Genomic DNA, 16,450 nt, shown 5'->3' on the forward strand with positions numbered 1-16,450 from the left:
AGACGCAAGGCATTTTACTACTAAAATAGTAATTTTTAAAGCCCTAATGTGTAATATTTGATAGATAGATGGCACTGTGTTGTCTAATACGAGTGATATACGGCAGAGTATGAGGGCAGGATGCCAGACAAGCATGGTGCCGACTAAGTGGGGATTCCACATTGTAAAAGAAACATTTCTTGACAAAATATATATATTTTTAATAAACATTAACATTGGTATGATAGTTCATGTATTTTTGTCTAGTTTTTAAATATTTTACAATATTTTTTTGACTGGATGGAAGAAAAGTATGCGCTAAATATTACACACTGTCCCTTTAAGTATTTAAAATATGAAAGACCCAAGAAAAATACATCTTATTTTAAACCACACATGTAAAGTTAACATTAGTATAGCAAAAAAATATCACGAGAACAGACCGTTCGTGGAACTATAAAACACCAAAAATGTTTATCACATTTGAGGTTGTCTAAGAATGATAACTCTTTTTGTTTAATGTATTATTTGACCACAAGATGGCACTTTTATTGTCCAAAGCAAACGAAAACCATGCCACAGAGCGTAGCAGGAAGATGCCAGACAAACATGGCGGCGACCTCTAGGTAGGGATTCCACTACAGTATGTAAAAGTAATACTAATTTCTCGACCTGTTTTTCTTTTAAATATAAAAATGAACATTGGTATGATAGTTCATGTACTTTTACCTAAATATTACACACTGTCCCTTTAATGTTAAAAAAATGTATGGGAAATTTTTATCAAAAAATACTATTTACAATTATTTGCAGGGTTTTGTTTGTCCCAATGTCAAACTGGAGGTCCCGCCTTCGCACAATTAAAATAAAACTAAAACGTGCACAAATTATCAATGAAAAAACCATGCAAAGCAAAAGTTGCTGCATGTCCATGAGGTTAAAGCGACAGTGTCTAATATTTAGTCTGTCTGAAAAAAATATTTCAGTAAAAAAAAAAAGAAAAAAAAAAGAAGATTTAAATACTAATCAAAAATACATGAACTATTGTATGTAAGTTAATTTCTACAAAAAAAAAAAATCTAAGGTCAAAAAATATATTTTACATAGTGGACTCCCTGCCTAAAAGTCGCCGCCATGTTTGTCTGGCATCTTGGTGCTACACTGTGCTCTTGGCACGGTTTTTCGTTTGCATTATACAATAAAGTGCGATTTACTGGTCAAATATTACACACTGTGGCTTTAACCTTTTGAAAACTCGACAAATGTTAAATCATTTACTGTACATTTACGATAACTTTGACTCCGTATTTTTCATTCTGAGGAGGCGGGACTTCCGGTTTAAAGTTTGGGCAAATGAATACCTGCATAAAACTGTTAATCTGTTGGATTTAACTAGAACTGTTATACATTTTATAGATTTTTTTAACATTACCGTTGGGAAAACACGACAAATGTTAAATTATATTGCTTTACGTTTACGATAACTTACTCCTTATTACTCATCTTGTGGGGGCGGGACTTCCGGTTTAACGTCAAAGCAAAATAATTGGACTTATATTTGTTTAGTACACCTTTTTGAGCTTTTTGTAACATTAAAGTTGAAAAAACATGATCAAAGTTTATCTACATACTTTACATTTAGGATAACCTTTACCCCAGTTTTCTTTCTACGTAGGGCGGGACTTCCGGTATAACGTTATTCCACGGCTAAACAAACTGAGGACGGTAGACTAACTTATACCGTATTCTTTAGAAACACTTCTTTGGTTGCGGTGTTTTAAACATTAAATCCGTGAAAACACAACAAATGTTAAATATGTTTGACGATAACTTTTGATATCGTTTTGCGGAGGCGGGACTTCCGGTTAAATGGAAATGACATACAGGTAACGGCAAAAAATAACCGTGAGGACGCTTGAATTTTTATTAATGTGTCTAAAAAGTCTTTGTTTGAGAGCGTTTTTTCCGATGACTAACGTTGCAAAAACACATCAGATGTTGCTTTATGTGTTTTAAATTAACTTGGAATAAGTTTTATTGTAAGTAAAAGTGGCTCTTCCGGGTTCATGATACGACATTAGTCCCGCCAGAAACCATTTAAAATATTTTACCAAGTGAATGTAATAACCACTTCGAAAATAACACGCTATTCGTCAAGTTTCAGTACATTTCATTGTTTTTTCTTTACCTTTCAAGAAGAAACTTCGGTGAGTGTTGACATATGCACCGCGTTTGGAGCAGATTTCGCTTGAATAAGAGCGCCCTCCTGCACTCTTTTTTTATTACTATAAGAAACTCGAACAATCAACACTGCCACCTAGTGTGGTGGATGTTTAATAATACTTTATTCTATCAAGAAAAACAATCAGGTGTTAAGAGCAGGGTTGGGTAGGGTTACTTTAACTGGATTACTTTCAATTACTTTTGGATTACTCCAATACCAAATATGCTAATAAAAAAACAAAAGAAACTAAATATGAATAAAAATGATGACTCACAACACGTGGTAAGCTTTCTCTCCTGGCTTTGATCTCCGGCAAAACGAACATAAAATGCGAAAGAAACAAAATGAAAATAAATCCAAACAGCTTCCCAACATCATTTTTGCCGTTCCATGTATTCTGTTACTGCCCAAGACTGCACAAAATTTAGTAATTTTATTCATATTTAGTTTCTTTTGTCTTTTATTAGCATATTTGGTATTGGAGTAATCCAAAAGTAATTGAAAGTAATCCAGTTAAAGTAACCCTACCCAACCCTGGTTGAGAGCACACTTAACCCTCGTGGCATGCGTTTGCAGTCAGTGTACATTATTTGAACGTGAACTTAAAAGTTAAATAAGCTCAGTCATTTATGATTTTTTTTTTTACTGCAACCAGTCAAAATGTTGTTGCATTAGCCATATCCATACATATATAGTTTTTAATTTATGTATTTATTCTCCTCACCCCATTGGACAGTACATGTCCTTAAAGTGACTATAAAGGAATCTAACTGAAGTGTATATACATATCATTTCTAGGTAAATATTTTATATGGCCTAATTAGAGCTTTGAATTTGTGTAAGACAGGGCTGTCCAAACTTTTTGGAAAGCAGGCCAGATTTATACTGTAAATGTGAGGGCCGACTATTCAGCCTGGCATTATTTAAAGAATCTTTAATAAATTCACCCTCCGTCAAAAGTTTGCAATGCTTGCCGATCAGCGTCGCAACCGCGTAGCTCGCCTTTGTACCATTTTCATTTGAATCGCGAGGTCTTGTGAAAAAGCTCTCTTGTGCCCTTAAAACAGCTTCTAGTTGCTTTACATTTTCACAGAGCTCGTTTGCGGTTTGCTTTTTGTAGTGAGCATGTATAGTCTGGCAGTGCCTCTTGATATTATATTTCTTGAAAACAGCCACAGTCCCTTGGCAAATTAGGCGGACCCAGTTGTTTCAGATTTGGGTGAAAAAAATACACCAATTTCCACTTGTTTTGGAAGCGGCGGCCCCCACAGTCCACTCTGTTTTTTCTTATCTACAGTCGCCATGTCGGAAATTTGGTGGGTTAAAATTCTTACAGAATGCCAAGGGCAAGGTGGCCATAGAGCTACTGCCATCATCTGATGAAATAGGGATTTCTCTTTATTCTTATGTACATCATTTTCTAATACCGCGGTCAACATTGTTGGCAAGACATATATTAATTTTATAACAGAGGCCGCGGGACAGTAAAAATGTGATCACGGGCCTTTACTGACTGGACATGGCTAATATGTGGTGACAATCTTTTTTTTCCAATGAACACTCATTTATTTTTACAATAGCAGTCTCCTTGTAAATTTCAAATTTTGGGCTTCGGCGCCACCACGTGGTGTAACGGGGTAAATACTCAACCTTAATTTGCATGCAATTGACTCCAAGGCACTGAAAAACACCAAAATCCTGGGAAAAGCATTGAAATACACCAAGTTTATTATATACTCAATATTATGAATTATAATGGATGTCTATACGTCCAAATAATGGCACACAGCATGTTGTGTGTATAGTATGTAGTTGGCTCCAAAATCCAATAGCATATAAATCACAGCACAAGGCCAGTTTGAACATCTACATGTTCTCATAACCTGGAGGAAATTTGAGCCCCAAGTGTTGACTTTTCAATGCTCTCTCTTTCGTTAAAATACAAATAACACGAAAATATCTATCTGCATGCCACAAGGGTTAAACACACATTTTAAATAAGCAAATACACAAGTAGTAACACTTTGTGAGTAATATAAGCCATAGTGATGGAGGACCGATCCTGCCATAACCAAACCATATTATATATTATTGTGAGATATGCATTAATACTGTTCTATCGTTATAATATTACCAAACAACTTCTTCACCAAGTCGTCTGTATCTCAGTTAGGGTTCTTGTGACTTCTTTTTGGGTGGAAACTTGCACAGTCTTCACCTCACAAGCCGGTCAGGTCCACGATGGCCTTGATGAAGATGGTGTCGTCGCGCACGTACGGGCTCTTCCCGGCTAACTTTCCGAGCGGGCAGAAGAGCGGGCAGCCGCTGGCGATGTTCATCTCGCCCGCCGGACGCTGGAACGAGGTGGAGGAAACGTCGGGACGGAAAGCGTCGATGATGTGCTCGCGGTTGTTCTGGTCCAGCAGCATCAGTGTCACCTAGGCGGAGACACATTTCAACTTACTGTAATGATTACTGATTGGCTGCTGACCTCTTTTTAAACCCCCGCCTTCCTGTCAACAATTGTCAGTTCGTCTGCAAACCTCAGGTACACGATAGGCAAGCCCTTTTTGACTCCTGACTCAATCCTGCCCTGTTTCCTGTCTGATTCCCGATGCTGACCTCTCCTCTGAACCCGTTTTACGTTTTTGCTCCTCCGTCCCGGCCATCGACCTGTTTTTCCCTCGCTCTCGACACTGCCTTCGCTCGACACGGAAGTGCCACTTCCGCGTTCACAGCGATCTGCTACCCGTGACCGACGATCACCGGATCGTGGGTGCAAGCCCTTTCCTCCTTCTAAATAAAGCTGAGTAAACGAACGTAATTGGGTCCCGTTTCCGGTCCGTGACACTTACCGTATTTGTCTCTGTATAACGCGCATTAACCTAAAAAAGAATTCAAAGTTTGGGTGCACGTTATACACCGGGTTTTACGGTAGTATATTACCGCATTTGTGAATTAATGAATCGGTTGAAAATATTGCTACATTGCAAAACATTGTATGCGACAGGGATTGAACCCGTGTGGCGGCGGTGAGAGCGCATAATCTTAACCATTAGAGCACACCCGTGATATACAGTGCTATCTAATTTCTGTGTTTTTTTTTGCATATTTTTCACTCACAAAGGTTTCAGATCATCAAACCCATTTTAACATCACACAGACACAACCCAAATAAATACAAATTGCAGTTTTGAAATCGTGATTCCAATTATCTGTTGTGGAAAGCGCCCTCTTCTTCCTCATGCCATGAGGCTCTTTAACTCCACCTGGGGCAGTAAAAGCCCACACTATGAAATGAAATGATCTGCATTTATATAGCGCTTTTCAAGTCAATGACTTCCCAAAGCGCTTTACAGTGTGCTTCACATTTCCCAATAGCGGCCTTGTACTGCAGCCATGTAAGACGCTAACCTGCTTATTGGGGGTATTAGGGGTTCAGTGTCTTACCCAAGGACACTTCGACATGTAACACGGACAAGCCGGGATTCGAACTGGGATCCCTTGATCCCAAGACGAGCGCTCTACCTCCTGAGCTCCTGCTGCCCCACATTAAACCCCACCCCCATATTTGCATATTACCCTATTACAGTGTGTATTTTCCGTAGCACTATTTAAACACTATAGCAAAACATTATATTGGGTATTTTTGTATTCTATATCTTTATTTTACTATTTTATTTTAGGATACTGCTGGAAGTGTGAATTTCCCTATGGGATGAATAAAGTATCTATCTATCTATAAATCACAAATCTATTGAAACCTATCTGGTCTTATGTGAAATGGCCCCTTAACCTAATAGCAAGTTGGGCAACCATTGGCAGCGGTAACAGAAATCAAACGGTAATTGGTATTGAGATTTTCACAACGCTGTGGAGGAATTTTGGCCCACTCTTCTTTGCAAAAATGGTTTAAATCTGCCATTTTGGAGGCTTTTCTATCATGAACTGCCCGTTTAAAGTCACACCAAAGCATCTTGATTGGATTTTAATCTTTAAATTGGTTAATCTCCATTTTTATAATTCAGATTTTTGAGCCATTCAGAGGTGGACTTGCTGGTGTGTTTCGAATTGTTGTCCTGCTGCATGAGCCAAGAGCGCAAAAGTTTGGATGGACGTTCTCCCTCAGGATCTTCTGGTAAACAACAGAATTCATTATTTTACGTCAACCGCAGCAAGTTGTCCCGGGCATGAGGTAGCAAAGTGCCACCACCATGCTTTACAGTTGGCCTTGTGTCCTTTTTTCAAAATGGTGCTATTCTTACGCCAGATGTATCGGGCAGCACATTTCCCCAAAAGTTATTTTTTTGACTTATCAGTCCACATAATGTTTCTCCAAAATCATTGAGGATAATCAAGATGCTTTTTGACATATGGGTTCTTTTGTGACAGAAGTAGTTTTTTGCATATGAACTTTCCCATGGATGCCATTTTTGGCCAGTCTCTTTCTTATAGGGTTAGGGTTAGGCCAGCAGTCCTTCAGTTCCTTGGATGTTTTTCGAGGTTCTATGGTAACCTCCTGGATGAGCTGTCCTCACACTCTTGGAGTAATCTTTGTTTGTCTACTCCTGGAAAAGTTTGCCACTGTTCCCAGTTCTCCCCATTTGTAGATAATGTCTCTGACAGTGGTTCGCTGGAGCCTTGATTTCAATGATTTCTTTTCGGATTTCTCCTGGAAGTTCTTTGGATCGTAGCATGTCAATTGTGTTCTCGAGATTTTATAGCCTATTTCCCTTCATCTAACAGATTCAATTTAAATGATTTTTTGACACTTACTTTTATACATAGGGCCAGATAGGCCTTGATTTTTTTGTGTCTTAAATAATAGAATCAACATTTAAAAACTACATTTTGTTTTTCTTTGTGTTGTCTGTGTGATATTAAAATTGGTCTGATGATCTGAAACCTTTGTGAGTGATAAATATATAAAAAAAAACAGAATTTAGGAAGGGGGCAAATACTTTGTCACAGCACTGTAAGGTGAACAATCCAACACTGGGTGTCTGCTGTAAACATCATCATTTTTCTTGGTCCCACCTTCTGGCTGAAGGGCCACTTGAGCAGCGCGTCGCAGCGCCCCCGCATGACCACAAAGAAGAGCGACAGGTGCGTCCCCCGCCCCGTGCCGTCGCCGTTCAGGTACAAGCGCAGGCACATTTTGTATCCGTATTTACTGGAGAAGAAGGCTTGAAAACACACAAGACAGGATCACGCTAGCGCCAATTTCCTAGGATCGCATGATTGCGACGGCGTGGGCTTACCTGGCGAGAACATGGGGGGCGTGCGGCCCGCCACGGCGTCCGCCCTGCGGCGTGCAAAGTCCGAGATCCTCCAGACGAAGATGCCGTCGTAGGTGCAGAACTGCAGTTCCCGCAGCAGCTGCTCCGTCTCGGACAGCTGAAAGTCGCGTGTGGCTAGCGCTCGCTCCAGCTGCTGGACTTTGTTGTTGAGGTTCTCCAGCTTGTCCTGGTCCAGGCGGTGCTGGTGCGAGAAGGCTTCCAAAGTCATCGTGCTACGCTCCACTTCGCGGTTCAGAACGCACACGATGTTCTCCAAGGCGCTCACCTGGACCGGAGTGCATAAAAAAATGAGCCCAGGGTTTGCACACCTTTTCAAGCACTTTTAAGGACTTTCAAAGCCAATTTTCAAGTCAAGTCATGTTTATTTGAATAGCCCTTAATCACAAAGAGTCTCAAAAGGCCGCACAGACCACAGATTATTGCAAACCACAGCCTATAATGACACCATCCCCTGATCTAAAACCTACATGAGGGCAAGGTAAAACTCAAAATCCTCAACATCAGGAAAATGAAAAAACCTTGAGAAGGGACCGCACATGAGGTAATCCCCCTTCCAATGTCTCCAGTTCCATTAAATGAAGAAATCGGGGTGTGAATCATGTATTTTGCAGAGCCACAGATATACCTGCGATTTACATATGCCATTTAATTCTTGTGTGTGCATTTATCATGGTATAAGAAATGTTTAATGCAAAAATAAAAAAATAATATTGGTTACAAATTCAAATAAAACTTTACTAACTCTCTGAAACCATTTTCAACACAACTAACATGAATAATCTTTCCCTTAAACCAAAAACTAACTGTGTAGGAACTAAAAATAGGCTTAACGGAAACTTGTATAAAAGGTACATAAAAACTTGAATATATATTTTTTACATTAAACACTAATGTTATGGTAAGAGCTAATCATTAAGCCTTCCAACTAAAGCATCCTTTTAATGCTCTCCCTCAATCATAAACGCACATGCTTGATTTAAAAACTAATGTTATGATAAGAGCTAATGTAACAGTGTCCACCTGAACGTACTTCCCTAAAACAAGTTAACTACACTCTACGCTATCTCTTAATCACACACTATCATATCACAGGCATGTTGGCACGGGTTAGCTGATCTGCCGCTCTAACCTCATTTTTCTTGCTTCAGTAGCTCTGGCCATGCTCATCCAATCTGAAGGCGCCAGGTGGGTAGCAAGGAGAGAGAATTGTACTGTATATATTGTCTGAGACTTAATAATCGGCGAATAAATAAAAAACGCGGATACCGATTTACGTATATTCCTAAATATCAGTGCCAATAATCGGCACGACCAATTAGCGGACGACCTTTTCTCACAGTAGTCCGGGTGATGTTTGAATATAGCCAAATTTTCTTGTATCCCATTCCTGCTTTGAACTTTTCCACAACTTTCTCCCAGTAACTTCTCCTAGGCACTGTAGATAATATTGTCACTTGGAAGAAAAAAAAACTACATTGTTTCAAAAACTGCGCTAAATGGACATGTAGAGTTGGGAACGGACTCACCTTCTTGTCCAAGAGGACGGGCGGCTCCAGGGACGAGGCTCCCTCCTCAGGAGCCCTGTACAGGCCCAGACCCGAATCCTCCTGCCACTCGCCGTGGGGCCCGGCCTCTGCGCGGGGCCGGCCCACCGACAGGACCGCGGGCAGCAGCAGGCGCAGGTGCTCCATCATGCTGCTGTGCTCGTGCTCGCTCAGCTTGTCCTTGTCCAGCTAAAAGTCAAAATGTAGCGTCCTTAGGACAAACCAAAGCTGCACTATTCAAGCACACAAGCTCTCGATTAGCATGAAGATCCTAGTGATCCTCTCATGCGGGATGCCTCACTCGGACTACACCTGATTACCGTATTTTTCAGACTATTAAACGCGACCAAAAACTACAAATTTGAAAGCGCGCCCCTTAATCCGGTGCACCTTCTATACCAGGAGTGGGGCAAATTACGGCCCGTGGGCCACATGCGGCCTGTCAGGCTTTTGAATCCGGCCCCTCCAAACAAAACTGGTCAAAATTTCATGACAATGGTAAATAAAGTGGTACTAATTAAATCATGTTTTTAATTTGTGCTAACCTTTGTCCCTATTGTGTCTACAACAAAAATATTACTACAGAAATACAACGAAAATACTACAAAATGACGACAAAACAAAACATTAAATTTTGTTCTTAAATACAGGGATCTCATCTTTATTTTGAATAAATATTACAAGCACACTACTACAATGATTCTGTAATACAAAAAACTGCTGAAACAGTCCTCAAAAAATACTACAGTAATATGACAAAAATACCAGAGAAATATGACAGAAATACTGAAAAATAATAGGAATACTACAAAAATGCTATCGTAATACTTCTAAAATACTACTACTTATCTCATCTCATCTCATTAGCTGCACCGCTTATCCTCAGTAGGGTCGCGGGGGTGCTGGAGCCCATCCCAGCAATCATCGGGCAGTGGGCAGGGGACACCCTGAACGGGTTGCCAGCCAATCGCAGGGCACACAGGGACGGACAACTCACTCGCTCATTCACACCTCGGGACAATTTGGACCGGCCAATCCACCTGAAATGCATGTCTTTGGAATGTGGGAGGAAACCGGAGTGCCCGGAGGAAACCCACGCAAGCACGGGGAGAACATACAAACTCCGCACAGGAAGTCTGGTAGCTGGATTTGAACCCACACAGGAGGTTCCCAAGACCTTAGAACTGTGCCGCACACGCGCTAACCACTGCGCCGCCATGCTGCCCTACTACTACTTATAATACTTTAAAATAGGTCAACAAAAGAAAAACACTACAGTAATACTATAATTCAAAAACACTACTAGAGAAATATTACGACAAAAAATACTACAGAAATACTGAAGATGTTCTACAATAACTATACTATGGAAATATTACAAAAATACTAAAGAAATACTACAAAAGTACTACAAAAATAAAACCAAAGTGTTACTAAAAGTATTACAGATATACAACAAATACTTTACGATGCAAATGCTACAAATATATTACTGCAGAAATACTCAGAAAATAAAACTACAGTAATGCTACAAATATACTACAGAATTACAATAAAAATGACTGCATAAATACTAGAAAACAGTAATAAAAATAGTAGCGTAATACTACAAAACTGATTATCAAATGAAATGCCCAAACAGAGACCGAATATATTATTGTTCTTTAATTGGGATCGTTTCAAAATCAAATTGATCAAACTCATTTATTTCAAAAGAAATATACCTTCTAGATGTCCTCATGTACAGTATGTCACAAAAGTGAGTATACCCCTAAAATTTCTGCAGAGATTTCATTATAACCTTTAGTAGAATATCACTGAAGAAACGTCGCTTTAACGAAAAGAAGTATGTAAACAAAGGCCATGGTTTACTGGAAAGATATCCTATGGTCTGATGAGACAAAGATAAATTGATTTGGCTCAGATGGTGTGACAGAAACCAGGTGAGGAGTACAAACGTAGTTGTGTTGTGCCTCAAGTCAAGCATGGTGTTGGGAATGTCATGGTTTGGGGCTGCATAAGTGCAACTGGAATTGGGGAGTCTCATTTCATTAAGGGAAACACAAACTCGAGAATTTCCTGTGAAATACTGGAACAGAGAAGAATCCCCTTCCCTCCAGAAACTAAATCACAGGGAAGTGTTACAGCATGAAAATAATCCCGAATACCCCTTTAAAGCCCCTTTTCCGCAACACGGTTCTGGCTTTTCTCGCCGGCCTCTCTCCAGGTACCTCTTCCATTATAAGTCAGTGCTGCGTTTTGACAAACAACAAGAGTTAGGAACACCGCACCTCGTCAGAAGGCCACGAGGCTGAATTTTGTGCGATAGCCATTATTTCAATGTAGTGTTCGTTGCGGCAAAATACAAACATGCCAACGTAGTGCACCGATCAGTGGTCGGCATTGATGCACGTACCGTATTTTCCGCACTATAGGGCGCACCGGGTTATAGGGCGCACCCCCAAAAAATAGTTTTTGGTCCTATATCTTCCATAGATAGGGCGCACCGGATTATAAGGCGCTACAATGGGAACGTCGACAAAACAGTCAGATGATTCAGTCCAACTGATTACCCCCTTAACATTCCCAAAGCTTGCAAAGAAGCAAATATGTGTCGTAGACACGTGCGGATGCGGTGTCCGTACGATGTCACTTAAATGCGTCATTTCAAATATCATTCGGAAGGTTAAAGTCTTGGGATTCACGAAATGCCAACCATTCCTTAGTTTCTATTTTCTTTTTCGCTCGCAACTTTACTGTGCATATGACAATAAACACTTGGAATTGAGTTGAATTCACTCAACTCATCACAGCAACATCAAGATCGTTCTAAAACAAGATACCGGGAAAATATAAAGCCGCATAACTCACCTAAGTTCTCACGTTCAATAATGATACGCAATCATGGTCTTCTTACAACCGTGAGTGAAGTAAATCCAGGAGAGTAGAATATTTACAAATACAGACTAATGAAACATGTTTCTTTATGGCGTACTGTAGCAAGCTTGCTACGCCATTGCTAAACTCGGCCGATTGAAGGGTTTGTTTTGGGCATCTAGCCAATCCGAGGCTCCGAATAACTTCAGCCAATAGTGATCGATTCAAATGATGATTGACACATTGGTTAGCCAATGAAACGCCGGTATATAAATCCCAGCATACACCGCGGACTTGCTACGCCATTGCTAAACTCGGCCGATTGCAGGGTTTGTTTTGGCCATCTAGCCAATCCGAGGCTCCGAATAACTTCAGCCAATAGTGATCGATTCAAATGATGATTGACACATTGGTTAGCCAATGAAACGCCGGTATATAAATCCCAGCATACACCGCGGACTACTCCACGTTCGGGGTAAAATCGAGTCGGCGGCCGTTGAGTAAGTTGCGAGACCTTGCGAATTTAATATTGAGCCATATATAAGGCGCACTGTGTTATAAGGCGCATGGTCAGCTTTTGAAAAAAATTAAGACTTTTAGGTGCGCCTTATAGTGCGGAAAATACGGTAACGTTTAAAGTCCCCGGTCTGGGGTATAGCACCTCAAATGAGACTAATAACTGGGTACTTTTTTATTATGGAAAACCAAAAAAAGGCTGGGCGAGGCGAGGAAGGCCAGAATCGTGTAGTAAAAAAGGCATAGGATGACCACTGCTTTTCTAATAGGGCTAAGGGTAAAGGGGATGGACTGGCCAAGCATGTCTCCAGATCTAAACCCAATAGAACATCCTCAAGGGGAAGGTGGAGAAGCACAAGATCTTGAATATCCCCCAGCTCACTCATGTTGTCATGGAGCAGTGGAAGAGGACTCCAGTGGCAATTTGTAAGGCTCTGGTAAAATTAATGGCCAGGACGATAAATTTGGTTCTGCAAAATCATAGTGGCCACACAAAATATTGACACTTTAGGAACATTCGCTTAAGGGTGTACTCACTTTTGTTACCACGGCTTTAGCTAATGGCTATATTTGAGTTTTTTGAGGGGGGAAATAAATGGACACCGCTATATGAGCATTACACAGACTACCTTTCATTGTGTCAAAGTGATGTTTCTTCAGTGTTTTCAATTAAACATGATGAAATCTCAGCAGAAATATGAGGGGGTTTCCTCACTTTTGTGACATACTGTAAATAAATGAAAATAAAGGATCCGCCTCCAGGATCGGCCCCCTGGCCAAGTTTTTAACTGCTGCCCCCGACACTGATAAGATTTGAAATGCATACTGTAGAATGACCGAATTTGTGCAATCAGGTCCTTCTTTGTCGTCAACTAATTATGAAAACTGTCCATCGCAATTTAATGTTTTTTGTGCCTGCCCGAGTGTCTCTAATATTGTGTACTGTGGAGGACTTACCACAAATTTGCATCCCACTTCACTGAAAGGGCAGGAACTCTTGGACTTGGCACAGAATCGAAGGTGATCGACGAACTGGCGGAGGAACAGACGTTATTCGATTTGATCAGCAAAATTAGTTTCGTTTCGATTTTGACACACAAGTCACCTTTTCTCTTGGTATTTTCTTTTTCCCGCAGTCTTTGCACTGCAACGGGAACTTGAGACAGACTTCATCGTGAGCCTGGGGTAAAAACAAAGGCAACGTCAGCTTTATACAGGGTTTGTAGATCTTTTTCATGGCCAAATTCAAGGATTATTTAAGCACTTTCAAGGACAATTTTTCAATTTGTCCAATACCATAAAAAAAGAAAAAATTCCGGAGTGAAACATGTATTTTGCAGGGCCACAAACATATCTGTGGTTTAAATATTCAATTTTTAATCTCGCGTGTGCAATTATCAAGGCATACTGTATGATTTTTTTCAGGGTTCTTATAGCTTAAGGCAAGTTAAATTCAAGACTTTTAAATAATTTTTAAATGCCTTTTGAAATCAAGTTGACAAAAAACACAATTGAAACAAACAAAACAATACCATGTAAATTAGAGACAATTTTAAACAAATGTCTTTTTTTAAACTATTTTTTAAATCACATTTTGGTTTAGTTGAAAACTTTCCATATGAAAAAATTGCTTTCTCCAATCTTTTAGACATTGAAAATAATAAATAAAATAGATGGTTACAGTATATCAAGGATCCTCAGCAAAAACTGGTAGTTTACTACTACAGACGCTCCCCTATTTACGACCATTCGACTTACGTAAAACGGTAGATAAGAACATTTTTTCAGGATGTCGAAAAATATCCGGACATTGCTGTAAGTTAGATTTTGTATTGTGTGCACCTTTTTCCAAGTACAGGACATTCCTGAAGTGCTTCTTTCTGCCACTACCAGCGTGTGGTGGCGCTGGGAAAGCTCACCCAGCAACCAGCCCGAAGAAGAAATCCAGCCTCCTCTTCAGAGTTCGCGTGTAAACATTCTATACTGTATCTCCAGCGCGCTAAGAACTTTGACATTTTCGTTGTTTAATATCTCATGCATCCATTCAATATGGTTGGTGTAAAGTGTAATGAAGAGGCGAGCCGTTTCTTTTGAAATGAAAGTGGAATAAGAAAGCTTGATGCGGTTGAGCAAATGGTCGGATCGCTTTTTTTGTCCACTTTTTACCACGGAGGAGGAAGTGGCCTTAATCTTCCAAATGTAAGTTAAACTTGACATTATTTATCTTTAGAGTCAAGTCATGTTTATTTGTGATACACTTAATCACAAGGAGTCTCAAAGGGCTTCACACACCACAGAATGCCTAATGTGTAGCTTTGTTTTTCAGTACTATAATTTATCATTCAGCCTGCTTTTTAACATTATAGAGCATATTATTTTATTAAACTTTTATTTTATGTTTCAGAACAATAAAGGTTACTTATACAAGGCTTAAACATATAAAATATAGCACTGGAGCAACTTATGAACAAATTCAACTTACTAACGATTGTACGGAACCTATCTCGTTCGTAAGTAGGGCAGCATCTGTAATTGCATAGAACTCTTCTGCTACATTCACAAAAAAGGACTTTTGTACTTATTTTTTTAGTTCAAACAAATCATTTGTAGGACTTTCAAAATTTGGATTTATATATTTTAATGCCTGTTAAGGACTTGTTAAATATTACACACTGGGGCTTTAAGTACTTTTGTTACGGACTGAGTATGTTTCGCAAAGTGAACATATTTGTTTTATCTACTGTTATACTACTGCGAACGAGCCTGTTATTGGTTTATATGGATAAAAAGGTTGACTTCATTTTAATTTCCCTAAAAATATTTATTCAGGAATTTATGTCTCTTCTGATCGAGCACTGTGCCTTATTGGTTATAGATTTATGTACAAATCCGCAGTATGTTCAATGAAATAAGTATTTATCATTGTACCATTTTTTTTCTTGTGTTTATCATAATTTGCTCATAATTAGGCGGCACAGGGGATGGGTGGTTAGCGCGCAGCCCCACAGTGCAAAGGTTCAGGGTTCAAGTCTAGCTACCGCACCCTCCCTGTGTGGAGTTTGCATGTTCTCCCAGTGCTTGGGTTTCCTCCGGGCACACCAGTTTCTTCTCACATTGCCAAAACATGCATGTCAGGTTAATTGGCCGGTCCAAATTGTCCCCAAGTATGTAAGTGTGCCCTGTGACTGTCTGGCAACCAGTTCATGGTGTCCCCTGCCCACTCCCCGAGGACAGCTAGGATGGGCTCCAGCACCCCCGCGACCCTACTGAGGATAAGCGGTGCAGAAAATGGATGAATGGATGCTCATAATTAATGAACTTGTTGCTGGATTTAAGAAAAAAACAATAATTATCCGACTATTCGACCATCTTTTCAATAGTCAGTGACTAATCGATTATAAAAATAGTTATTAGTTTCAGCTCTTATCCGAAGGAGTCGATCAAGGCTTACCTTAATATTTTTGAAGCTGCATGAAACTTTGCAGTATTTACAATTGAGGATTCGGGCCTCGCATTCCCTCTCGTTGTGCCGCTCCAACTCCGAGCGCAACAGGGAAATCTGGCAGGCCTCGCACTGCACGCGTTCCAGCTCGCAGGAGCCTTCATGCTGCCTCTGGAACACAGAGCCGATCATTATCGAAGCAGTAACAGCAAAATATCATCCCCAAAGGAAAAAAATAACAATCAGTATCATGACGCCAAGCTACACTATTTAACCAGTCGACACTACTTGTTAGAAAAGACGCTAAGCATCTGTGGTCTATGTGGTGGCAGTGTGATGATTTGGGGCTGCTTTGCTGCCTCATGACCAAGACAAACGCACCCATAAAAGACACCCATGCACGAACCTAAAACTCAATGTACTCGCTGAACTTCAGAAACCCGTACAATCACACCAGCCTGAGCCATGCCACTGATTATAGTTGTCCAATGCTTCCCGGACAAAATGAAGAGGTAGCTTCTTCCCTAAAGCTATCACAATACTCATGGTAATTCAAATCTGCAATGAA

At 40.1% G+C, this 16,450-nt stretch overlaps 1 protein-coding gene across 2 annotated transcripts in view; it reads right to left on the bottom strand.

Moving 5' to 3' along the window:
• Positions 1 to 16,450, bottom strand: part of traf2b (Tnf receptor-associated factor 2b) — a 56,712-nt gene that overhangs the window by 20,977 nt on the left and 19,285 nt on the right. For both annotated transcript variants that reach the window (XM_088355375.1, XM_088355374.1), the window contains exons 5-11: positions 15,892 to 16,053; positions 13,546 to 13,620; positions 13,398 to 13,472; positions 9,030 to 9,236; positions 7,465 to 7,768; positions 7,241 to 7,389; positions 2,168 to 4,641 (exon numbers count right to left, since the gene is read on the bottom strand). In XM_088355375.1, coding sequence (XP_088211501.1) covers positions 4,423 to 4,641; positions 7,241 to 7,389; positions 7,465 to 7,768; positions 9,030 to 9,236; positions 13,398 to 13,472; positions 13,546 to 13,620; positions 15,892 to 16,053 — 1,191 coding nt within the window. In that variant the 3' untranslated portion in view covers positions 2,168 to 4,422. The remainder of the gene's footprint in view (positions 1 to 2,167; positions 4,642 to 7,240; positions 7,390 to 7,464; positions 7,769 to 9,029; positions 9,237 to 13,397; positions 13,473 to 13,545; positions 13,621 to 15,891; positions 16,054 to 16,450) is intronic.

This window comes from Urocampus carinirostris, chromosome 16 (assembly GCF_059441175.1).
Source record: "Urocampus carinirostris isolate Australia breed hairy pipefish chromosome 16, RoL_Ucar_1.0, whole genome shotgun sequence".
In the NCBI taxonomy this organism is placed as follows: domain Eukaryota; kingdom Metazoa; phylum Chordata; class Actinopteri; order Syngnathiformes; family Syngnathidae; genus Urocampus; species Urocampus carinirostris.